At 41.0% G+C, this 27,493-nt stretch overlaps 1 protein-coding gene across 1 annotated transcript in view; it reads right to left on the minus strand.

Annotated features, from left to right (window-relative positions):
- Positions 1-535: 535 nt before the first annotated feature.
- TCERG1L (transcription elongation regulator 1 like) overlaps positions 536-27,493 on the minus strand; it is a 210,928-nt gene continuing 183,970 nt past the window's right edge. Inside the window, exons 9-13 of the mRNA XM_077350138.1 lie at positions 26,361-26,430; positions 22,722-22,848; positions 19,620-19,709; positions 11,269-11,387; positions 536-1,663 (exon numbers count right to left, since the gene is read on the minus strand). Coding sequence (XP_077206253.1) covers positions 1,507-1,663; positions 11,269-11,387; positions 19,620-19,709; positions 22,722-22,848; positions 26,361-26,430 — 563 coding nt within the window. The 3' untranslated portion in view covers positions 536-1,506. The remainder of the gene's footprint in view (positions 1,664-11,268; positions 11,388-19,619; positions 19,710-22,721; positions 22,849-26,360; positions 26,431-27,493) is intronic.

Consider the following 27,493-nt stretch of genomic DNA (forward strand, 5'->3'; position numbering starts at 1 on the left):
AGAAAGAGGCCAGGCTCACACACGTGGCATCTTATGTAAGGCTGTGGCACACAATGCCAGGGGGAGAGCATTGTGCGCCACAGGTGATGGAGGAACATGGCATCCTCCCACTTGCCAGTCCACATCATCATTTAGTGGTGGATGGTAAGTCTCAGCTGCTTTTAGCTGAAGGCATTGCTCTCTTGACCAGATAAGTGCGGATGGACAGACTTTAATCTATATCCTTGGAAAATGTATGTGATGCCAGCTCTGAGAACTGCCAAAGTCTCTAGTATTCACATAAGGCCTGGTTTCTTTGATGTCATGAAGCTCCCTCCTTGTTCAAGCAGTTTCCCTGTCCGAAAACAATTCTACTTATAGCAGGGTACCTGGCACATGGCCATTATCAAGCCTGGAATACATTGAGTCTAGTCAGCGGAGTAGAAAGTTAAAAGAGCTGCATCTCTCAGATACCAGATCATAAACCAACATTCCTAATGACTGAGTTTTCAGAGATGGTTTCATTTTTTTGTTTTTACAAACCAACATGACAAAGTAGTCTTAAAATATTTATTAATTAAAAAAAAGTTAAAATATTTGTTTATACAAAGATGAGACAAATCTCATGCAAACTCTTTGCATACAATAAAAATAACTCAAATATCGGTAGGATGGGTTTACAAAATAACTTCTTTATAGTAGCTTTTAATAGAGAAGTGCTGCTCTTTTCGGTGTGCTTGGAGCACCATCCAGAATAATTTACTTACAAACTCATTTCTTTCTTTTTTTAATTAAGATTTATACATTGTTCTACGGGAAAGGTGCCAAGATATTCACACTCTTCACTATGGTTTACAATTAATACCCTATTACTACTACTACTCAGAAAACTAGACTTAGACCTATGAACACTGAGTAATGATATCCTCAATTCACTGGACCTCTGAACTGTTCATGTTTAATGTACAAAGCTGGGGGGGGAGGGAAACATTGTAGTGTGGTGCAATCCTAAGGATGGTTACCTGGAAATAAGATCCACTGAGTTAATAGATTTACATCCAAGTAAGTGTGCAAAGGACTGCAGAATTCAGTGAACTGCTTTACATGGTTAAAAATAATGCCTTGCAATTGTTATGGATGGCATCTGGTTGTTGCTTAATTACAAATCACATTGGATTTAGACTTTGTGTATATTACAAGTAATTTGCATAATTAAAACAATTAAGGGACTGACATATTATGGTAATTAGAAATGCATCAAACTTGAATGTTGTAAAAAAGAGAGCTTCAATATGAAACATTAAGTCTCTGAGAATGAAATATCCTACAGATTCCTGCAGTGCAGCTTTAACATGCGTTCGTTGAACCTTCTGGCACAGAAACAGGTCTTCAGGTTATCTGGCTTTTCTTAAAATTGCTGGGATACAAACTCAAAAAAAGATGACACATAACGCATGCCCTTCATTTTTGCCCACCGTAGAAACCTCAGTATTTGATTTGCGCTCTTATTGCCAATTTCTCTTTTTTTTATCTCATTTTCCGTAGCCGTATTCTGTTCTCTTTGTCTCTCTTTTTAAGGATAAGTATGAACTGGTTGAAAAAATGCTCTTGATCTTTCTTCTTCTGAACAAGTCGAAATCGTTGATCTCGTCCATATTTCTCTGCAAACTCCTTAAATGTTGTCCTTGGGGAGGAAGGAATAACCAAACATCAGCTATGATGTCACAGGGCCTTGTGTTCATCAGTACATTTTCATATACTAGTACATATATACTTTCAACCCCTTAGCACTGAAAAGGTTCTGACTGTGTCTGTCAGTGTCACCGATGATGATGGCAGCGGAACAAGAAAGTCAAAGTTCTCAGTACTCATTGTTCTCCTTTGTAGAGATTCGGCCTGAGGGCGTTGGCAAACCACGCTCTCTGAGGCTGCACCTCTGCATCTAACCTAAACCAATCAGGATACTACAGCACAACAATTACCTCATACGTTAAAAGGATTACTTGAAGCCTATCAGTTTGCTCCACGCTACCTCGCAGGATTACTTGAAGCCTATCAGTTTGCTCCACGCTACCTTGCGGGATTATTTGAAATGATTTACGTGTATGTATAAATAAAGGATTCCCCTCTGTTCGAGAGGTCTTTCGCAGGAAATCCTTCTCCGTGTCATTCTTCCTCATTGCTTCCCGACAAGTGGTGACCCCGACGTGATTCGAGATCCTGTGCTCACTGCGACCAGAAAAAGAGTCTTCGTGCACGATCAGCTACGGCTCCCTGGTGAGTATGGGGGAATCATTGTCTAAGGAACAGGTAAAGCATGCTGACAAATTGCAACAGGCAGTGAGACAGTGCACAGGAGAGGCGATTTCGGTGAAGGACCTCCGGGAACTGATACAAGAAGTATCTTGCCAGTGCCCGTGGTACCCTTTAGCGGGGACCATAAGACTAGGAGACTGGGAAAAAATAGGGAGGGAGTTAAAGGCAGAGCCCCATGCTCCCATGCTGATCTTATTGACATGGCAGAAAGTACACAAAGCGCTGGAAGTCATGAATTCAGAAGCTGGAAATCTGCTATTGAAAGATATTGCACCTTCAGCCCTTCCCTATCCCACTCTCTTACCAGTGGCCGTTACACCGACCGCTCCCAAACCTGTCGCCTCGCAGCCATTAAGGACTGGGGGCCACTCCCAGATTGTTAACGCGATTCAAGCTGCCCGTCAGGCCGGTCAGCTCGATCTCTCTGAGGACTGGGAGAGAGAAACCCCAGCGTTCTTTCCTTTAACAAGGGGGGAACCATGTGGGGAAGGGGAAAACAGGCAGATCCCGTTAACGTGGGAAGCCATTCCCTATTCAATTCTGCGTGAATTGAACAAGGCTATAAAGGAAAATGGTTTACAATCCTCTTATTTTCAAGGAATGATAGAGGGGATCACTAATGTTAGGCAGAAAGTCTCTGAATTCTTTCTTGAGTTCATCAAGCACCTTACAGAGGCACAGATTAATAATCAGGAAGCCCAAGCTGAATTGCTCAAGAAATTAGCTAAAGAAAACTGTATTTCAGAAAATAGATGCATTATTCAGGGTTTGGGCCATGATCCAGATATTGCAAGCATGATAAAATCTCGCTGGGATTTTGGCATAGGTGACTACCAAGCTTCTTTTGACTCAGGGTAAAGCCCTGGGAAATATTGTTCATTCTCCAGATGCTTGCAACGATTTTTATCAGGGATCAATAATTCTTAGTAACTGACCTTATTAAAATTTCTGTTCCTCTTACAAAGTATGCATTTTCTCTAGTTTTTCAGCTTTCTTCTCTTCTACAACGTGCTTTGGAAAGATTTTGTGGAACAGGCTTTTTTCCATCTCTCTACAGATTTATATGGTCTTGTTCTTATAAGCAAGCATTTTTAGAAGCGATATGCATTAAACCACAATCTGCATTAGTATTTTAGGGTACTTGCTCAAGCACCCTCACCTTCTGAGGTTAGATGGGTGGCAGCCTGAGAAAGGATCTTTTCAGTTGTGACACTAAAATGATGGTATTCCATTCACAAAGAGATTTGCTTGTTTTTCTCAATCACTGCACATGCCAGTGGATTAGAACTGAACTGTTGTATTTGGCTTTGCATTAATGACCTCTTTTCTTATTTCTGTGTTTTACTCAGTTGTTTTCAACTGACTTATATAATGTATCAAAGGATGTTTTCATGGTTTTGATGATTAGCCACCTAAAGACATTTTAAAATTTAAAATTTGGCTGTAATTGATAGAGCCTCCAGCTGCAGTAGCAGGAGTGCTGTTTAGCGATTTGGAATCAGGCTCTCTTTTTCCAGTTCCTACGCTAGGAGCTTAGTTAGAAACTTATCTTGCTTTCTTACCTATCACCCACTAATCTACACAACTAAAAGGTTTTCCGTAGCACAGGAATGATCCTTTGTTTACAGCCCAGGAAGAACTTTAGCTTTGGATTCCTGACCCCCGCTTCAAGGAAGAAGGGGGGGGAGTGGAGTTCTGTCTTAAAATTTTTGGTCAGCAGTTAGGAAGTATGCTCACTGAATCGCTGCTATGCCTCAATAGAGCTTTATCAGTCAGAGCTGTCTAGCTGCGTAATATTTATAGGTCAGGGAAATGCCTGGCTGCGATGGAGGTAGAAATTTTTATATAAGACAAAATCCTTTTGTCTTTATTTTATGTTTTGCTACCTTTTGGGTAAAAGCAAGGCACAGAACCTCTTTGGGGAATGTGTCCACAGTTTTTATTACATCATCAATTTTTTAATGTGTAATTAGCAGTGAGAATTTTTTCTTTTGGTCAATTTTTTTGGGTTGTCTATTTAAAGGAGGACCTACATTTTGTTTTAACTCAGGCTACCTGATTTATATCAGACAGGCCTAATCTTTCACAGGTCAATTGTTTGTTTTGTCACTGGAATGTGTGGAGATTAGCTCTCTCTTGGAGCTCTAGCCATTCCAGCCCTCAACAGATGAGATGACTCATGGAGTCCTTTCTGTTCTTTGAATTTGATTGGTCACATGTTTGAGCGCTTTGAAAGCTCTAAGCTTCCAGGTTTCCTCCCAAATGAGTATTTGCTCTATCTTGTTTCTAATGTTTTCAGTTGTCATTTTCTTTGAAAAGGGTTATTACTGATGTCCCAGTAGATGGCCTAACGGTGTTTACCGATGGATCTCCCTCACCAGGAGTCTTAACCTGGCAACAACCAGATGGTATATGGTACAGTAAGTTTACAGGTCCGCAGATAATCAGCCACCGGTTGGAACTGGCAGCAGCAGTGTTGGCCCTGGTCTTTCTGAGTCTCAACTACTTAATTTAATTTAATTTAAATTCTGATAGTTTGTATCTCTGTAATCTTTTATCTGTAATTGAATATTCATATTTGTCTCCAGTATGTGATGAACAACTATTAAGTGTGTTTTTAGCTGTACAAAAATCACTGTGACAGTGAACAGCTCCAATGTATGTAGCTCATGTGAGGAGCCATCAGCCTTCTCCTGGTTTTCTCACTGAAGGAAATGCTTGAGCTGATTCTCTTGTTTCATTTGTTGTTCAGTCTCCAATTGAGAGTCATGCCTTGCATCATCAAAATGCAAAGGCATTAGCCAAGGAATTCCACCTTCCTTTGGCAGAAGTACAAGCTAATGTCCACTATGCGCTAATCAGGCGTCTCACCCCTCCATTGGTGTGAACCCCCGTGGATTTGGAGCTAACCAAGTTTGGCAGATGGGTGTCACTCTTTTTCCACCCTTTTCCCCTTGGAAGCATCTCCATGTAGTCATTGATACCTACTCTGGGTACATCTTTGCTACCATGCAAAAAGGAGAAAAAGAAAAACACTTCCATGCACATTTACTCCGAGCATTTTTAGTCATGGGTGTTCTAGGCACCCTAAAAACAGAGAATGCGCCTTCATATTGATCCACAGCTTTTGCTCAGTTTTGCACGCAATGGAACATCAAACATGTATTTGGAATTCCCTATAATTCCACTGGCCAAGCTATTGTAGAGCGTGCCAATGGGACCCTGAAACGCATGCTCGACAAACTAAAACAAAAAGGGGGAATTGGGATTTCCCTTTTAGACAAGGAATCCCTGCTTTCAAGTACTTTGTTTACTCTAAATCATCTTAATCTTATTTCTTTTAATTCTCAATTTTTAGCTAGGACTCAGCATCATTTCCAGACCGACATCCCTCTTCCTTGGCCCCAGGATCAATACCGTCGTTTACCAGACCCGAGGTGGTACGGGCCAGTCCCATTGATGACCTGGGGCTGGGGCTACGCAGCAGTTGCCCTTCCCTCTGGGTGGGTTCCTGCTTGTTGTGTCCGTCCTGCACTTAATGGTTAGCATCAGGGGTTAAGCAACCCAATTCCTCAGTTCAACCTGCAGCTGCAGGAGATGGAGCCCGTGGTCAAGAGAAAACGGGGAGGGAAGACATCCAAACCCCCCAGTGACTTGGGGGGCAATAAAGAGCCTGTCTGATCAAGCCGAGCAGCAACTCAAGGACCAAGGACTTCCAGAAACTCTGGAAAACTTTCTTGCTGCTGTTATAACAGCCTTACATTTTAATTCTGTTGTTATTTGGTTATGTTGTATGTGTGGGTTTTTACCAAGTGGGGTTGCCACTCCGCATTATATGTCTGCGCCTAATCACTGGGTCCGCCATGCTGCTTATATGTTTCAATTTCATGGGAAAAATGTGTCTTTAATCTATGAATCCCGTCTGTCGGTAGCTTCTATGTCATTTATCCCCACTCCCCTTAATTCACCTGAGATGGTGCTGGCTGAATTACAAAATGTAGACAAATCAAAGTTATTTGCAGGGAACTTTTCACAAGTTAAGCGCTTTCAACAATTTCGATATCAGCGCACAATGCCAGGTCTCTGTTTTTGTTGTCATGCAAAAAATTCGGCATTTCATAATCGGACACCCAAAAATCACAGTGATAAAATATGGGTAATGTGTTGCCAATCCCATGAAACTTTTCAGCGCCGAAACATGTATCGGGCTTATCATTGCCTTAAAACAAAAAAGGGGGAGATGTAGAGATTCGGCCTGAGGGCGTTGGCAAACCACGCTCTCTGAGGCTGCACCTCTGCATCTAACCTAAACCAATCAGGATACTACAGCACAACAATTACCTCATACGTTAAAAGGATTACTTGAAGCCTATCAGTTTGCTCCACGCTACCTCGCAGGATTACTTGAAGCCTATCAGTTTGCTCCACGCTACCTTGCGGGATTATTTGAAATGATTTACGTGTATGTATAAATAAAGGATTCCCCTCTGTTCGAGAGGTCTTTCGCAGGAAATCCTTCTCCGTGTCATTCTTCCTCATTGCTTCCCGACACTCCTTGACATTTTATTCTGAGTCATTATTTCCATTCCACAGAACATATATACCTGCATCGATTCTGGGAAGCTTGACTAATAATTAGTTCACTGATCCAGCGTAATTACAAAAAAATAGATCATAAATTGTTCTTTAGCTTAAGCTTTCCACCAGCAGTTGTTTTGGGCTGGATTTCCTCCTTCCCCCAGCATTGTGAAGGTTTGAAGACAAAGGCTTTTGTCTGACTAGTTTATGGGGGGAGAAAGGCACCTTTGCCGGGGGTTGAAAAAGAGAAAGTTCCAACCATAATTTAGCACAGATAAATATATATAAATAAAGAATAGAATGTCAGTACTCTGAGCAATAGTTCATGTGTGGCACAGCTAATTAGGATTAACAAATGTGAAATTCATTATCAGATGCTAAGTCCTCAGCATGGTGGAATGCTCTACCTGAAATCAGGGCCCTCCAGGACCTCAAACAATTCCGGCTGGCCTGTAAAATCTGGCCAAAAACCAACTAAACCCCCCTCAAGAAGATTTAAAGAAGAGGTGGCTTTTAATGATTTAAAAACTTATAATTTTTGAATTTAATATATTTTATATATTATATAATATATTATATATTATATATAATTTATATTTATATTTTATATATACTTATATTTATTTTAAATAGTATATCATTTATACTTATATTTATATTACATATATACTATTTATCCGTACTAAGTGATGGCTACACATTTCTCCAGGGAAGTATGGGATATAAATTTTTTTAAATTATTATGATCCATTAAAACCGCCAGAATTACCATCTTTTGTTAATGTTATTGGACATCTTAAACTTGACAAAGCATGAGCAAGCTTTAAATTGGCTATAGCTCCTCATGGTTATTATGTAATTAACCAAAATAACAGAATGATTTGAATAGTTGCTTGAAGGCAACAGCTGCCAGCACCTTTAATGAGCCAGAAACGAAAAGGGAAAGCCTGAACACAAGCAGTGGCTCTGGACGTTTATAGTATTCTTCCCATCGCCCTCACGCCTTCATTTGAAGAAGAAAGAGTTCGTTGACTGGCAGGTGGCGACTGTCCCAGTAACGATGCGAACCCAGTTTTGGCAAATAAATTGGCCTCAGCCATTTATTAACATGAACCCCTCCCCAATGGAGGGTTGGCCTGATGCCAGTAAGGGAGCCTGAACCCATCTGCCATCCAGCTGCCTAATATGAACCGTGCGCTCCAGCTCCATGCCTCACTCCCGGCCAGGAGGATTGGATGCCTTCCGCCATGGAATCTCCTGGAAGCGACTGTAAAAGGACCCAACAGGCATCCGCCTCCATTGGATTCCCCTAGCCACTTGGCCCCGGGCCCCTGGCCTCCCAGCTGGGTAGGTCACACCCAGTTAATGGCCAGTCTCCTTAGTGAGACCCCCTAACTCGGGGAGTCCCATATGCAGACGGGCTCCCCACCAACAGGCTCCCTATCAGGCATAACCCACAGCTGCAACAAAGAAAACATTAACCAACAATGGGGGGAGGGAATAGAAGGGTAGCTGTCCAGGTGGCATGGATGCGGAGAAGGGTAGGCTCCACGACGTCCGGCCTATTTAAGGCCAGCTGCCCCCACCCTTCTAAGAGCTGTGACATGGCTCTATGACGCTGCTGGGTCTGTGCCATTCCCAGGTGCCCCCGCAGCGTCAACGGTGGCCAAGCTTAGTTGCGGCCGCTATTTCTTATATGCTGCTTTTCTCCACAAGAAAGAGTCTCAAAGCAGCTTACAGTCGCCTTCCCTTTCCTCTTCCCACAACAGACACCCTGTGAGGTAGGTGCAGCTAAGAGAGCCCTGATATTACTGCTCGGTCAGAACAGCTTTATCAGTGCTGTGATGAGCCCAAGGTCACCCAGTTGGTTGCATGTGGGGGAGTGCGGACAAACCTGGCTCACCAGATTAGAAGTCCGTGCTCCTAACTAGGCTTGTGCAATTCGGCCGCTTCGGAATTCCGCACCTGCGTGGTTGTGCCCGCTGACATGCCGCTGCCGGCACTGCCCTCCCCCCCGTGGCACGGCACTGGCTGTGCCCGGAGGGAACGGCCGCCGAAGCGGCCAAATCGCACAAGCCTACTCCTAACCACTGCACCAAGCTGGCTCTCAGTCCTTTGATGGAAGCTTTTGAGTTCTCCCCGAACTCTTCATCAGGCCACATATTACAAAATAAGTAAGGGGGAAACTTATTTAAGTATATTTTTGAGTTCCTGATATAAAACCCTGTCCTCACACGTTCAACAGGGTGTTCAAATAAATGTTATCATCACCCAGTTTCTATGCTGGACAGACTGGATTGTGGGGGAGGAAGGCTATTATCATTTCTCTGAGTAGTGGATAGATACTGTTTCTACACCAGGTTATTTTTCATCCACTGAGGGGTCAGAGTGAAGATGTATGAGAGGGTCTATCTGCCCAGCTTCTGTATCACAGCTTTTGCTGATTGGCAGCTGAGGAATTCAGCCCAATATTCCTGCATGTAACAACTAAGTTGATTTGGGGCAAATATCAATAGAGAGGGATCGAAAGAAGTTTCCAGTCTGAGCAGAGTGGGATGGAGTACCAGTTTGTCTTCCTGTCATTCCAGATAAACAATGGTTTGCCTCCATTAGGAAGACAAGTGCTTGGAAAAATTAACTATGAGTTGCCAGTTTACTGCTCAGCCAACTTTTACTTGTTTCTTACCCCTAGCACCCTGTGTCCATTACAGTGGTGGTCCCCAACCACCAGGCCGTGGCCTGGTGCCGGGCCGTGAAGGCCCTGGCACCGGGCCGTGGCTCCCTCTCCCTGCCCCCCCCCGCAGTGAGAAACTTCCCAGGCCGCAAGCAAATCGGCCGCCAAAGCGGCCAATTAGCTTGCAGCCCAGCAAGTTTCTTTTTTTTGGGGGGGGGAGAGGGAAGCAGGGCTGCTGGCACAAACGCACATGCGTGGCAGGTCCGCACATGCACGTTTGTGCCATGTGCGGCTGCAAACACACATGCGCGGCAGTTTCGCACATGTGTGCAGACCGAGAAGGCCCTGGCACTGGTCGATACCAGGTGAGCCTCCTGGGGACTGGGAATGACCAGTAGGTTAGCCCCCACAGAGCATAAAGCCCTGCGGAGGGCATAGAGCGAAAGGTGGTCCCTCATATTCACTGGGCCCAGACCGCGGGTGGCCTTGAAAGTGAAAACGAGAATCTTGAACCTAATCCAGAATATAACTGGTAACCAGTGCAGTTATTTCAGCACTGGCTGAATATGGGTCCTCCAAGGTGTAGCTGTGAGGACCCTAGCAGCCGCATTTTGGACCAGTTGCAGTTTCTGGATCAAGCCCAGAGGCAGGCCGGCATAGACCGAGTTACAGAAATCTATTCTGGAGGTGACTGTCACATGGATCACAGTGGCCAGGTGTTCAGTGAACAGATAGGGCACTAGTAGCCAAGCCTGGTGAAGATGGAAGAATGCCTGGCCACCTACCTGTTTGACCTGAGCCTCGAGTGTTAGTGAGGCGTCAATGGTCACCCCCAAATTTCTAGCCTGAGACGCGACCGAAAGTTGCGTCCCGGCCAGGGTGGGTAAATGCGCTTCCTGATCTGCCCCCCTAAGGCCCAGCCACAGGACCTCCATCTTGGAGGGGTTGAGTTTCAGGCGACTCTGCTCAAGCCATTCAGCTCCTTGACATTATCATATGGGTACAAATTAGGTCTTGATTTTATAATATTGTCTTGGATAGTTAAAGAGCAATTCTAAAGGTCTGCTCAGAATCCTATTTGACTTTATTCAGTAGGGCCTACTCCCAAGAAAGTACTGTTAGGATAGTATTGACAGTGAACTAAAAATATGAATATTTTGTGACTATGACTATCAAAGCACTATGCTCAATATAAATATGTGAATATTTAACATAAAGTAGTGATTCTAGGCACAACATTTTGTTCTTGCTGCATCATTAAGTTAAAAAATAGGAAGATATTCAAGGAAGTTATATTGATGATTATGGTGGTGGTATTTAATTTAGGGCTCTTTAATGCTGTGATCCTTGGCTTCTTAAATACTACTTTTCCCCCCAGGCAGGCAGGGTTGGGTGGGGGAGGGGAAGGAGGAGATCATTTTAAAAAAAGGAATAACCCTTTGATACCAGGATTTTGCAACCTCATTCTGCTTTATGGGGAGACTGGGTCTTAGCTTACCAGTACTGGACACACAAACTCCATTCATTATAATGCTCACAAGACTTGCACAAGACTTCCCACAACAGCAAGACGTGATGCATTGCACATAAAGCAGTAAATTCTGAACATCCACATTCGATACGGTGTGAGTTTCTAGGTCACCCGAGCACAAGATAAATCTAGCCTGCATTTTAATTTAGAAGACTTTCAAAAAGATGTGGGCCCTAAAGCAGCTGCATACCTGGGTGATAATTTTGATTCTTCCAGCAGTTTTTTAAATTCCTCTTTGGCTAGTAGTAATTTATTTTTCTTTTCCTTGTATTCTTCTCTTATTCTGGTCTTGACAAACTGCTCAAAAATCTTCAAATAAATCATACAACACCATCAAATTAGTGATTATTCAAAAAGTTGCAATCAGTTAACTTGATATTTGCTTCTAAAACACAAGAAAAGATATATCTGAGAGAAACATGGAGTTATTTGATTCAAGTGCCATTCATCTTATAACCTGTCTATGTGTGCATGTGTACTTGTAGGAGTGGTCTAATATTGATGATGGATAAACTTCCACCCATCTAGGCTCAAATCACCACTCTGCCATAGAAATTTGCTAGGTGACGTTGGAGCAGTCACATACACTCAGCCTAATTTATGTTAGAAGTCTGCTGTAATAGTAAAAGAGAGAAGAGAACAATGGAAGCTGCCTTGGATCCCCACTGGGAAGGAATAAAATAAAATTTGGAATCATTGTATCAATTGCGAACATCCACGGTAAAACACATGAGAAATCCAGAACTGAGTCATTAGAGTTCTAAACAGGCTCAGAAACTGAAGCTGTTAAACTGAATCCCTCCCAATGCATTCTGGTCAACGTCATTTATTCTCAGTTGAAGACTTTAAATTATCCTATGTAGGGTCCCCCTGCAGAGGATGGTGGGGCATAGTGTCGCCAGATTGAGGGGGTTAGACTATATTGGCCTAAAGATTCCCTTCCAACTGTGTGATTCTATGAGATTTGGGGAGGGATCCTCGAGGGCAGGGGTAGTCAACCTGTGGTCCTACAGATGTTCATGGACTACAATTCCCATGGGCCCCTGACAGCAAACGCTGTCAGGGGCTTGTGGGTATTGTAGTCCACGAACATCTGGAGGACCACAGGTTGACTACCCCTGCTCAAGGGGACCAGGACCTCAATAGGATAGGATGCCATAGAGTTCACTCTCCAAAACAGTCATTTTCTCCTGGGAAATGATTTCTGCAATCTGGAGCTAAAGTATAAACCCAGGGGTCCCCTAGGTGCCACCTGGAGGCTAGCATCCCTAATCCTACAGGGACATGAGTTTAGTCTGAGAGAATTCTTTTCACTTCTATAAAATAGGTGTAAACTAAAAACACATTCAACATAAGTGCAGCATCTCATTTTATATTATGAGTCTTTGGAATTTCTCAGGGAAATGATGTTATTTCTAAAATATATCTGAGCATTATGAGGTCGACAAATTGGTATTACAAACAATATAGATTTTGAAACTATTGCCATGTGAGAACAGCTTAACAGGAAATTGCCCTGAAAGCTTTTATGTGGCTTTTCTCTGTGCTTCTCTTTCATGTGCACTAACATTTTAATATGATTTTTAAAGTTCAGGAGAATTAAAGAGGCAATCTGGGGGTAAGAGGGAAAGGAAGGCCAATGTTTGAGTGTATGGTTTATATGGTTATAGTTCTGAGCTTAGTTCAGTCCCCAGTATTTCCAGCTAAAAGGATCAGACATAGCCTGGTTAAGAGGAGGGGGAACCCTCTGCAGAAAGCCCATCAAGAGCAACTACCAAATAGAGTTGGTGGGTGGAAAGAATGAGAAAGTACAGAGCAGTTTCATATTTTCACAAGGGAATCTCAATGGATTCCTGGAGTGTGTAAATGTTATAACTGTGTACATCTTAATTTGATATTAATTTGACATATAAAAACTGGGTATACAACCAAATTACTTTCACAAAACAAATGTTAACATGGGCATTCATGCTCAGAGTTGGATCCAACTAACTTTTCTACTGGTGAAAAAAACAAAAAAGAGGCTAGGCTGGGGATTATGGGATGTGCACGGGAATAAAAATCCATGGGAGATGTAGGAAGGAGGAGAATTGGTTGAGGTTAACCAAAATAATTGGATGGATTCAACCCATGGTGTTTGTTTACAAAGGCTCATAATGCTAGTCTTTTAAATATTTATAATTGTTTCTTAATATTTTGCCTCATCTGATGTGAAACACCATTAAAACATGATAAACAGTGCATAAATGGGAACTCATAACCTAATTTTAACTCCTTAGTGCTAAAATATCTTTTGATATGTTCATTCATTCATTCACTCATTCATTCATCCAGCGACTTATTAGTTACCGCTCTTGACATGCCAGCACAAATAGATTTACATCATAATGGAAGTAGTTGATACAATAAAGAAAAATAAAACCCCATATATCCCATTAAAACCCCAACATTGCAAAAACACAACCAAAACCAAGAAACAAGGCAGAGGGCAAACAGCCCATAAACAAATTCTTCCTCAGTGGGTATCAGACTCCGTGCTGCAGTTCAAATAACAAGGAGGATGGAATATCTGGGATGGAGATGTCATCCAAAGAAAGGAAAAAGGGAGAGGGAAAAGGAAGGTAAAGAAGGAGAAAAGGCAGGGGGGAGGGGGGACCCAGAGATCTACTAACACTAAGGTAAAGGTAAAGGTATCCCCTGTGCAAGCACCGAGTCATGTCTGACCCTTGGGGTGACGACCTCTAGCATTTTCATGGCAGACTCAATATGGGGTGGTTTGCCAGTGCCTTCCCCAGTCATTACCGTTTACCCCCCAGCAAGCTGGGTACTCATTTTACCGAGCTCGGAAGGCTGAGTCTTCTAACCCTACTAACCCTAGCCTCAACCTAATGGCTGGTGGAAAAGCTCCATCTTTCAGGCCCTGTGAAACCATGATAGTTCCATCAAGGCCCTCAGCTCATCCAGGAGCTCATTCCAGCAGGTAGCAGCCAGGACCAAAAAGGCTGAGAATCATCAGTTTATTGGTAACCACAGAACAAAGCACCCTGGGGGGGCATAGGGGGATAGCAGCAGGTGAGCTATTGGATGGGTCACGAAGAGTAACCAGTAAGCTTCCTGGGCCTAGGTAACTGCCCGACCAAGACTGATGACTTGTCTCATTCAAGCTACTGGCATAACAAACCTGAAAAAAAATACAGTTCTACAAGATTCATTGCAGAATTAATAGAAATAAGAACATTTCAAAATAGAAACCTTGTAGGACTCGCATTGAAGAAAGACTATATCGAAGGATATGCTAACAATGAATGAAGGCAAATCCAAATCTATAAAAAAAATTGAAAAAGTAAAGCCCAGCATTCTAAATTAAGAGTAATGGCTGATGACACAATCACAATGAATACATGCCACCCTGAAAGTCAGCGACTCATTCAAAGTCAGCTCATTCTGTAGAAGTGAGGAGTGACTCTCCAAAGCTCATATCCTATCACAAATTTTGTTAGTATTTGTGCTACTGAATTCTTACTCTTTTCTTCCACTACAGTCAGACTCACATGGCTACCTTGCTCTGTCATTCAATAAAAGTAAATGTGGTGCTGCTATTTCATCTGGAGTCCAAAATCTGAATTCCGTGTACTTATGTCTAGCAAAATGAAGAATTACTTGCACAAACAGACAAATCCAGTATATCTCCAGTATGTGCACTGAAATCCTCTCAAAGAATCTACATTTATACTAATCAGCCATTTAGGATCAAGAGAGTGGGGAATGGGATTGAGGACACACTGTTCATACCTCCTCTTCCTTCAATGGATCATCATTGTCCTCTCCCAGTGGGACTAATGTGGAAATATATGCAGCTGAACTCAGTGCCATCCTACTCGTGCCCAGTAACAGAACTCAGTGGAAAATGTCATCAATAGGACTGCAGCACAGATTCCTATATGTTGGATTGGGCACCGTCATAGTGGCACTGGTTCCGCGGTCTTTGCAAGCTCCCCTCTTCCTCACTGGCATTGTGATTCAGTGATACAGCCCTGTTGAGCTGCAGTGGGGCATTGGATGCTACTGTTGGGCTCTAGTACATTGCACTCCTTCTGCTTTCCCTTCAGAAATGTTCTCGCCCCTCAGTTTCTTCTTCAGTGATTCTCAGTTGTTAATGTAGTCCTGTTAGCTTTGGCACTGCTTCTGCTGAAATTGCAAGCCCCCCCCCCTACACTGGGATTGTGATTCAACCCTATTGAGCTGGCATTTGCCACAAGGGTCACTGGGCTCTGCTGCTTGGTGCTAGTATATAGATTGCACTGGTTCTGCAATCCCGGCAGAAATGTCCCTCTCTTCCTCAGTTTCTACTTCAGTGATTCTCAGATATGAACTTAATCCTGTTTTGTATGGCATTGTCCCCATGGAACAGGTTCTGCTGGGCACATTGTTCTGTTCTTGCTGCTGGCCTCACAAAAACGCCCCCATTCACTTTCACTGCAGAGATCCTCTGGGACATTCTGCTGGGTTTCTACTGCTGCCTAGCTATCTCCCCCCGCTGAGGACAATGGAGGATGGGAGCCCATAGCATTAGCTCCCCAGTCCAATCTTTTTGAATCTTGGGGGTTCTTTTGAGGAGAGCCTTCTGCAGCTATGCTGCAAATATAGTACCTCTATTTCAATGTCCTCCCACCAGACCACTAAAAAGAGTCAGGCTAGATATGTAATTGACTTTAATGGCCCCATAGGGTATAATGGAATCAATAATAATTTGGCATTTCTGATTATTGCTGGACCCAAATACCAATACTGGTATTGATATTCTGGTATATCAGCAAATGCCAATATTTTTCAAGTCCAATATACTTGACTTCCCCCCCCCCCAATACTGATGTTTTCCCCCTCTTGCACATTCCTAAATTTGATTAGGATCATCTTGTCCTGAGAACAGCTTTTAGTAGAGCTATGGTTTTTTTTAAATACTTTTTAAAACTGAAGCCTTTTCTGTATGGGGGAAACACCACAAAACAGAAACAGAACATAATCTTCAGTTTCTTTTCCACTGTTCTGAAGGCTAGCAGGCTAAAAAGTGCTATAGTAACAGGGACATTTTATTAGAATTGCAGGAAGCAGTCGTCCACCAGGGCAAAAATAGAAGACCACATCACGTTAGAATTAACAAATGGCTCATTATCTCAGTGTTTAAGCCCCTGAATGCACTGCTATTTCTAGACACAAAGCCCACCCATTCAATTATCCCTCAGTTCTCAAGACAGTAACGTCAGTGTGGGCAACGATGATAGCAATCTGTTGGGAAATAATGATCAATAAATAATGGTCCTGTGAAAAAGCACAAGTGGAGTTTGTGTTTAATCAAAAGGAGGCCATCCCTCAAATAACTGCAAGAGATCTGTGCTTAGCTGTTTGCCGGTTTAGCAAATGAATCCTTGAGGAAGCTCAGATCTGACTTGCTGGCCTTTTGGATAACCAAGAAATAATTTGAGAATATACTCTTCTCTTCCTAGGCAGACCCTTTCAATGGATGGAGTGATAAACATGACCTTTTCTAATCCTTTCTTTACTTAAAAAAGATATATCAATTATTCAGCATATTATACGTCAAACAATTCTGTATTTGAAAAACGGGGCCTGCTGTCTAAAGTTCAAAACTTATTTTTTCATAGTGAATTTGGTGCAATGACATTTCACCCCAGCTATTGATACAGAAGTTTATATCTGTGGAAGTTGAAGGTTAATGCTGAGAATTAAAATTACCTTCACAGACTGGTCAAAACTTTAATAAACTCAGAGACATGATGAGTGTCATACCATGGACGAGAATGCTGGAAGGGAAGGGAGCATGTGAAGGGTGGGTGCTACTCAAACAAGAGCTATTGCATGCTCGATCAATGACTATCCCAGAAAGATGAAAACACTGCAGGAGCTCTAAGAAGCCTATTTGGATGAACAGAGAACTTCAAGAGGAACTAAGAAAGAAAAGGGAAATGTGCAGGAAATGGAGGGAAGGACAGAGCTCTAAAGAAGAGTACCTACAGGTTACTAGGCACTGTAGATCAATCATCAGAAAGGCCAAAGCTGAGAGTGAGCTAAGATTGGCCAAGGAAGCCCACTGTAACAAGAAAAGATTATGTGAGGAGCAGTTATGTGAGGAGCAAACGTAAAGTAAAGGAGGCAATAGGCCCACTGTTGGGTGTGGATGGACAAACTCTAATGGAGGATGCAGAGAAAGCAGAAAGGCTCAGCACCTATTTTACATCTGTTTTTTTTCCACAGGTCAAAGGGTTTAGGCACATCTAGAGATGGCAATAGCCAAGAGATAGTGTCTGGGTGGCAGGTTAACATGGACAGAGAGGTTGTTGAGAGGCATTTAGCTGCACTGGATGAGTTCAAATCCCCTGGGCCAGATGAAATGCACCCGAGAGTGCTCAAAGAATTTTCCAGAGAACTTGCACAATCCTTGTCCATCATCTTCAGGACCTTTTTAAGGACTGGAGATGTCCCGGAGGACTGAAAGAGAGCAAACGTTATTCCGATCTTCAAAAATGGGAGGAAGGATGATCCGGGAAACTACAGACCAGTGAGTCTAATCCTAATCCTCCAGTGAGTCTAATCCTCTATATGGCACCCTTTTAAATACTTGAAGATGGTTATCAGATCCCCTCTCAGGCATCTCCTCTCTAGGCTAAACAGACCAAGCTCCTCCAACCTTTCTTCATATGTTTTGGTCTCCAAACCCCTCACCATCTTTGTTGACCTCCTCTGGACACGTTACAGTTTGTCAACATCCCTCTTCAACTGGGGTGCCCAAAACTTAACACAGTACTCCAAGTGAGGCCGAACCAGAGCAGAGTAAAGCGGTACCATCACCTCCCATTATCTGGACACGGTACTCCGTTTGATACAGCCCAAAATCCCATTTGCCATTTTAGTCTCTGAGTCACACTGCTGACTCATGTTCAATGTATTGTCTACTAAGACTCCTAGATCTTTTTCACACATGCTACTGCCAAGACAAGTCTCCCCCATCTTATATTGGTGTATTTGGTTTTTCCTATATAAATGCAAAACTTTACAGTTGTCCCTATTGAACTTTTCCTTGTGCTGGGATTGTTGTTGTTTTTTGTTTCTTGAGAAGTGCCTATTTGAAGGATAGTTTATTTATTTATTTTATTTAGTTATACCCCGCCCCTCCCAATGTAGTCGGCCTGGGGCTGCTTACATCAAGATAAAAGAATAAAACACAATAATTGCCATGAAACCTCTTCAATTCCAGTAAAATACTAAAACAATCTAAAATTTCCATCAGATGGCAGAGCCCCATTCCTCACCCATCAGTGGATCACCTATCCTAACTGCATCCATGCTCTGGTACAATCAAATAGATCTTCTACAAGGTGGGACCTCAAGTTCATAGATTATTTATTCCCCAGGACAGCTCTTCCGCCCTAGCCTCAACCAAAAGCCTGATGGAAGAGCTCCATCTTACAGGCCCAGTTGATGACAAAAAACATTTTAACACCACACAATTTCCCCCTCTATTACTAGATTTCTTTCCTTTCAGTAGCACAAACACAACTTCAATCTTCTATGTAAAAGGAAATGAAAATTGCTTTTATAGTCATTTTCCTTGAGTATGCAATATATTCCATGAATGAGGCACATATCACCAATGTGTCAAAGCTAATCTCAGTGTAAGCATTACTGTGTGTTCATTAAGTAATTTTATTATATCATGTATATGCCTATGGTTGATAAATGAAAGGAACTGTAATGCTTGATTGACTGGGTAAGGTCTTATCTGTGCCCTTGTGGAAATCGCTGAAGGTATAAATATGGTGTTCTGCTTTCTATATAAACTCTTCCTCTTGTATAGTGAGATCATGAAACCTTGAGCTCCTGAAAACTCAGAGATGTGATTAAAGGTTGTTAACTACTACCATTAGGAATGTGAGGTCATTTAAAATTTTAAATTTAGCTACATACTATGAACACAGGCACTACCCTGTTTGAAAGACACGTGCATGTTATATGGCTAACTTTTCCTACTTTTATCTAATTCTGATTATAATTGGTGTGAAAATCAAACATTCTTCACAGTGGGGACAGGTATAAAAAGGGATTTTTTAAAAGTTTAAAGCAAAGTTTGGGAGAGCTCCAGATCTGCAAAAATGTTGAAATTGTAACAAGTTTTTTTGAACCTTCCAAAATAATATAATTGTTTGCAATATTAAAATAAAACAATGCCACCCGTGACCTTCCAAGCAATATTGCTGTGATCGTATGGGGAGATTTAAATGGGATTCCTTCTCACAAGTACTTCAGGGACACTAGTTGGTTGCTTATACATTTTACCTCATTTCTTCCCCATGGATTTAGTAGTGACATAAATGGCTCAACATGCAAGCAAGAACTCTATTTTGATTTTCACTGTCAGGCCATGTGTGCTGCAATAACTTCACACAGCTGAATTTAAAAGTAAAACAAAAATATTTCATAAACATTGAAATTGGGGCATGATTTGTCAACAGTCATCTAACTTACCTGTTTACGTTCTTCTGAATTAAGCAGAAGATAGCGTGGATCAAAAACTATTTTATGTAACTCTTTTTCCCATGTGGAAAATGCAGATACCTGAAGAAAGGTATGAATGAGAGAGATTTAGATCATTTTGCAAAAGCTCTGGGATTAACCAGAAAGTAGTATTCTGTTTCAGAAGAAAGGTGAAGACAAATACATTTAAGAGTTTGATGGAAGTGGCTTAATGGAAATTGTTCGAACTCAATTTTTCAGCATTCTGCTGTATTTATTTTTAGGGTGGTAAGTGGTATGTTCAAACAATTTCCACCGCTGGTAGAAATATGTTGGTATTTACTTATAATGGTACACTGAAGGAATGCCACAGCAAAATTATTTCCTGGAAAATAGCATGGATAAGAAGCAGGGATAAATATTAACCACAGGAATCAAGATTAAAAGAGACCTCGCTCTGAAAAATGAGCAAGAGAAGATATATCATAAGTACATAATCTACTGGGATAAAAACCAATAAAGAACAAGATTTCATTTCCCCCCCCAGAAGCTCAAAGGAAGGGTCAACAACTAATCAATATGATACATTCTTCATACCCACTGCTCTAGGTATTTCAGTTCTTTTCCCTATTTAACAGGCAAGTATACCTATTAATCTTGTATTCATCTTCAGGCCTTGATCATTGTCTTATTTTTACTCCTGGGAACATAATTATAGATCCATTTGCCACATATAGATTATAGATCCATTTGATCCAATATATATATATATGGCAGGTTCATTTCATCTTGCATATGTCCATAATCTTGACTTGTTTGCAGACCTTTCACTGAAGCCCAAAATACTGAATTCCAAAGAGAAAAATGGAATGGTGACACAATATGTATCTGAGGAATAGTGTTAACATGGAACAAATCCATCACCTGTATCCTCAAAGCAATCTGTGAGTACAAGTAAAACAAAAATAAATGGTACTTCAAATACTGAAAAGCTAAAAAAACTAATATAAAGGTAAACGTATCCCCTGTGGAAGCACCGAGTTATGCCTGACCCTTGGGGTGATGCCCTCCAGCGTTTTCATGGTGGACTCAATATAGGGTGGCCTTGCCAGTGCCTTCCCCAGTCATTACTGCTTTACCCCCCAGCAAGCTAGGTACTCATTTTACCGACTTCAGAAGGATGGAAGGCTGAGTCAACCTTGAGCCGGCTGCTGGGATAGAATATAATTGGTTTCAAAATTTACTAGTTCCTAAAATGAATAGTCCTTTTCTAACAAGGGCAGTTTCACATGCAGTGTTTCCCCATGGCTGCAAGTTGAACATACTTTATGGAACCACATGATGATCCTATAGTTCTTGCTTATTCAATTAACATTTATCTAGGAAGAGAGTACAGATATGTTACTGAAAATATATACAAATAACCATTGTAATGTCTTTCAAAGGGGACTCCCACACTACAGGAAAACTTTGGCCAAAATAATTATACCTCCCAAGGGTTCAATTGCTATGAATTTCATGGTGAACATGTTCAAGAATGAAGTGCATTGTTCCAAATACAGGTCAGCCCACATTAACCAGTCTGTTCAGCTCCTGATGAACAACTCAAACCACTGACAAACAGAAACAGACTTGCATCTTTCTTTAGAACCTTGCAGAATTCCTGGTGAGGTGAAGATAAAAAGCTGAGTCTCAGGTGGTATCAGCTGAGCTTCTCCATCTGTTCTCCACCTGACCACCCAAACTTCTCTTTCTAGTCCAGCAAGGTCAGAACAAAGGGGAAAGAATAAGTGCAACGTGCAGGCCATGCATCAGTTTCAGGTAGAGATGAAACAAGCACATGTTCTTTCTCTTCGCCCCAAACTGACAAAATGGCCAACAGGAGTAAGTTCACTGCTGCTGCACTGTAGGAGTGTGTGTGAATCAATCTGATTCTTTCCCTGCTCTCCACACTGAGGGCTTGGTGGGAAGCAGAAAGGTAGCAGTTGAGCTTCTGATAAATCCACACACAACATTCCAGGCTTGGAGGTTGAACCAGACTTACATCTGATTTCTGCAATCAGCAAAGAACAGGCCTCCTCACCCCAGTACTTTACTGGGTATATAGCAACATTCCCCCAGTATGAGATCAGAATCTGACTCCCAGCTGATCCCTCATTAGGTGGCTGTCAGATTCTGATGGCAGTAACTAACCTGTTCCTGTGAACGGAGGCAGATCAGAAACAGATAAACAATTTGTCAATTAATCATCTGCTTGATTGTCACTGGTGACTAGAATGTAAGCCAAACTAGCAATTGTACAAGCCTTTCTGGAGTTCGGCTCACAGGTGACAGGCAAATATTAAGCTTGGCAAATCTTCATTAATTTCAGCAAGTAATTATCAAATTAATATCAAACACATAAGGCAAATTGTTCTGTTCTCTTTTTGTAATGCTATTAAAGCATGTGTTAAAATGGTCAGAAATAAAGGTAATGCTGTAGTCACAGATTTTTCAAGCTATATCTGTGTCAGAGACTGCTGTCATTTAATGAGGTTATCGTAATGTGGTCCCCTGCATTACAAATTTGATTTTATTGTATTTGATGATGAATACTTAAGTTAAAAGATGGCCTATAAACAGGCTAAATAAATAAGGATTAGGATGCAAGAAACATTTGGAAGGCTTAAGGCTAGACTAACATTGCCTTTGTGATCCATACATCACCTAAGCTTTTGTATAATAAATGTCAATAACACACACATGACTCAGACAGTGAGAAACACTGTCCCCAGCTGAATGAGGGGAACAGTTAGTCAATAGTTAGCAGTTCGCCTGCCACCTTGTTTTTGATATTGGTATTGATAGAAACAGTTCTTATTAAGGGGAATTATAGGTTTTTATTGTATTTTATCCTTTTATCTTTGTAAACCGCCGTGAGCCCAGCTGGGAACAGCAGTATATAAGTGCAATAATAAATACATGAATAAAATAAGAAAGCAGCATTTAAATGTATTTCCAGGAACATTTAGACACTACAGGGACAAAGTTGCAATACACCTATTAAAAATCTGGTTTTGTTTTGTGTTCTCAAAGCTTTATTGGAATCAAGACAACTCAACCTTTGTTTCTTACCCCTCTTTCCAGAAGCATATCTCGAAAATGGGTTATACGTTCTTCCAACGGAAGCATAATCTGATGTTCTGATGCTTTCACAATTTTCTCTTCCTTTTCTGGCTCAGCATTCTGCGGATCTTCCAGTCTTCAATAATAAAATATATAAAGAATGCAGTAAAATTTCAACATTCTGCTGGTATCGGCAGGACATGGTTAAATAAAAGGAAACTCTCTTTAGTTTGTGGGACACTGGGAATTTCTTGGTTCATTTTAAGTCTTGCATCTGAAGCTAACTTTGCTTTTTCACAAAGGAGTACAATTCCCAGGACTTTGGGGTCACCTCACTTGTTAAAGGCTAACTTAGTTTGAGCTGGGATGTTGGAGCTGAAATGCTAAAATTCTTTTACTTGAGCACTGGCCTTAACTTATATGATCAGCGTCTATTGAGTGGATCCAGAGGAATTTGTCTCCTCTGTTCCAGTCAGAACAGAGCGAGTCTTCATTTTCTGTTTCAGTGAACCTTTAAAACCATCCACTGCGTATTATGGAGGATATTCTATTCTAGGGAATTTTGAATGTCCATTCAGTTACTGAGAAATGCAATTACTATCCCCTACATGGGGGCCACAGAATTTCACCATCAGTTTTGTAATAAATTCCTTTCATCTGAGCTTACCCTGAACAGATATACACACATACAGAGAGAGAGAGAGAGAGAGAGAGAGAGAGAGAGAGAGAGAGAGAGAGAGAGAGAGAGAGAGAGAGAGAGAGAGAGAGAGAGAGAGAGAGAGAGTTGGGAAAGGCTAAGGGAAGTGGTTAATCATGGAATGAACATGAAGAATTTGGTCCAATGTGTCTAACTGCCAGCTTACCTACTGCTGTTTCTAAAGTATCTGAAACAATAACCTTCATCACTATTTCTGTTCATTTGCCTGCCTCAGTACATGGTAGCAACAAGGCTAACGAGGCTTAGGACTGCTACACATGCTCAGCAAACACTGCACCTAGACTTGCTGTGTATTTTAAGTTCCTAAAAACTGCTTCTGACTTAAAGAAAGTCTTGCAAACTGAAGGCCATGACTTCCTTAACTGAGTCAATCCAATGACTTGCTACTGAACAACAAAGTACTACATTTGATTTCTGGGCTACTCAAATGGTCATAAAATTTTGCAAAAATAGAAAGAACTTTAATATTATTTGAAAAGCTGGTTTTTGAGACTTCGAAAAGTTTGCACCATCTTCTCCAAAACAGTGAATAAGAAGCCTACAAAAAGGATCTCTCCACTGAAATAAATGGAGCTGACTATATGCTCAAGGTATTTCATCTAACAGCCATGAGATCTGTGAGAAACTTGGAGCCAAAGTATTCTCATATCCTTGCTCTCAAACCAGTGATTTAAGTACACAGGGGATCCTATGAGAAATGTTATATAAACTTTCATAAGTGACCTGATTCTCAGTGGCAAAACCAATCTGAATGTTGAGTGAAGTCAGCTAACTATATTTGTACCACATTAGAAACTTTTAGCCATCAGACAGAAATATGTTTTTATTCTCGCAGGATTTGAAATTGTACTACTTGAAATGGAAAATGCTAAAAACAGCTTTCAGCTAATAAATTGCATTATGTCGTAAAGCAATATGAGTCCTAGAATATTATCTTCTTGCCATCGATAATTGCATCACATAATTTTATTCTTAAATTATACTAAACTGAGTATTGCATGTTATTAGTAGCTCCAAAGGCATCAAATTGTCACTCTTCATATTATAAGGCTGACTTCAATATTGTATTAGCCATTTTCATTCTCCTCAGATTATACTGTTCTGTAATATGATCTATGCAACTTCCAGCCCAATTTCTGGTAACCACAAAGGGGTTCTATATATAGCACAATAGATGAGAATCCAGAAGCTACCAGCAAAGGCAACTGAAGAAGCTGACTCTTTCTTTAGTTTGGCAAATTAAAAATGATACAGAAGACTGAATGTTTTGTCTAGTTGTATACTTAAAATTATAATAAAAGACAGATATTGTCATGAAAAAATTACAAATACATATTTCAAACATGTCAAACATTAGTCTCTATGTCTGGAAAAAATTGTGGCAATAGCAGGCAGGGGGTAATTTCTCAGATACTTCTAAACACAATTTAGAGATGTTGCTGTGTATGTGATCTTCTGCTCCAAAAATAACAGACTGAGTTAAAGTATGGATGCTTGAAATTCTGCTGAATTGCTAATGGCTTGAAAAGTACTACCAGAACAGACAAACGTTTGAAAAAAAGTGTGAGTTTTTCTTTGAACATTCAAATGTGTTCCTGGATAATGACTATCTTTGTGTACGCATGTTTCATCTTCTACCCATCTTGCCCAAAATACCCACCTGCTAGAAAGACAAATCTCATGAAAGGTGCTTCCCTTCACAGTCTTGATTATGCAGAGTGGGGGCAAAGGACAACTGCATGGGCTGACTATCTAATATTTCTTTCTCATTCTGACTGCCTGATGTGCAGTATGGATCCCAAAGCACTGAGATATTTTTTGCACTGCTAACTGTGAGCTGTAATGCGATCCTGCAAATTCTGAGTATGCACCAACATGCACAATGGCACTGACCAATGAATGGCATGAACTGCACAGGCACAAAACCAGCAGAAATATTTGCACAGTGGATTTTGAATAAGCAACCATGTAGACTGCTGCCCCCCGCCCACACATACAAAGCCTATCTGATTTTCTTGATTTATAATCTGAGTACATTATCAAGGTGATCAAGACAGAGATTGTATAAAATGGCAAAACAATCTCTTAAAACCATTTCCATTGTTTTTATTTTGACATTCTCAGCATCCCTCAAGTTGATTCACCCAAAAGTGCTCAAAGGGCACTTGTAGAGTTTCAGGAAACTGGTTATCCACTCAGTTAATAGTTAATGCCCGACAGCACAACACAAAGAAGGTCTAGAGTCTTGAGATTAACTCAACAGTGTAGTCCCTAAATTTGTCTCAGTAAATTTGTGGAATACCCCCAGCTTGGATGAGCTGAAATTTAGACTGGTACCCTGATCTCTAAAGTAAATAATCTCACTGGAATTTAATAATGCAGTTTAGGGGAATGAAACTCAAAGGGGAAAATCAATGATTGTAGTTAAATCAATATGATTTATTACAAGTTTGGTAAACTGCTTCATTTAGAACTTAAAATTGTGCATTCTACAAATATAGTTTGGCATCACAATAAATGTATACATGTGTAAGTAGAACCTAACCCTAGATCAACATCCTGTATAGTCAAATAGGATGGTAGGGGCTGTGCACAGATTATATAAAAAGCCTTTAAAAAAAGCCTGTCTTTTAAATTTATAGTGCTTCCCTACAAAATTATTCCCTCCCATTTTGGCTTGCATATGGTTGCACAAATAGTTCTTAGACCTAACTGTTCATTAAAAGAAACATTATTTCCATTGACACAGTGCCCATTTTGACATTCTACAGCACTTTCTCCTGTTCTGTATATAGAGAAATCACTTCTTCTATCTGTGTAGGGGAAATTAATGCATCTTGGATATTTTGTAATTAAAAGAATCATGCAAAAAAAAAAAAAAAAGAGGTGGCTTTGCCAAAGCTAGATATATCGATATTACTGATACTTACTTATTTCTTTTGGTTTTTGTACTGTGATCATTATTTATATCCTCAGGAGAAGAGTCATCACTTTTATCTGCTAAAATGAAAAGCATGTAGTTAGACAAATGGCCAGCATGCCTTTTGAGCAACAGGCTGTTTAACTTCTGTCCATTTATATTCTCAATGATATAGTCCTTCCTTGGGCCACAAAAAAAAAAACTTGAAAAAATCTATACTACAAATACTGAGAAGCTGGAGATATCATTCTTCACTGCAAATTTCTGTAGTGTCAACTGTACAAGAAGTAAAACCATAAACATGATCTTGGGATTGCATTACATTGGAGAAGATGACCAGATGTAATAACATTTCTTCTAAACAATCCTTTCATTAATAAAGCTGAAACATAGAACCTCTTGGCAATTAAACCTAACACAATGCACAGTAACTGGCGGCCTGATCAGTCTAGATATTATTGACAACTACTAGTTCAGTTGTCTTTAAAAAGGGAATGAGGCAAGTGCAGATTTGTGGAGAATTGCTCCATCAATGGCTATTAAGAATGATGATTAAAAGGAATCTCCATATACATGAGAAGAAGAAGAGTTGGGTTTTATGTGCTGCTTTTCACTACTTGAAGGAGTACAGTTGCCTTTCCTTCCTCTCCCCACAACAGACACCCTGTGAGGTATGTAAGGCTGAGAGAGTTGCTGACAGGACTGCTCAATCAGAACAGCACTATCAGGGCTGCGATGAGCCCAAGGTCACCTAGCTGACTGCATGTGGAGGGGCAGAGAATCAAACCCAAGTTAGCAGATTAGAAGCTGCCACTCTTAACCACTACACAGCATTGGCTTGTAGGTATGCTGGCAATTCCCAGGAGCTTTGGGGTGTGGGGTCAGACTTCATGTAGCATCACTACACTGTCAGTTGTGGTTATGTGACTGGAAGTGATTGTCATGGCATTGCCACAATATCATTTCCATCATTTCTTCCCACTGCTGTACGGTGCTATCACAGGAACACTTTCTTTCTACTTGTAGGACATCAGGGCCATTTGGCTGGACAACATGTAAAACACAATGCTGAACTAGATGGACCACTCGTCTTATCTAGCATAGCTGCTTTTATGTTCAGAATTAACTCCCACTTCCATCCTT

This window comes from Paroedura picta, chromosome 8 (genome assembly GCF_049243985.1).
Source record: "Paroedura picta isolate Pp20150507F chromosome 8, Ppicta_v3.0, whole genome shotgun sequence".
NCBI lineage: Eukaryota > Metazoa > Chordata > Lepidosauria > Squamata > Gekkonidae > Paroedura > Paroedura picta.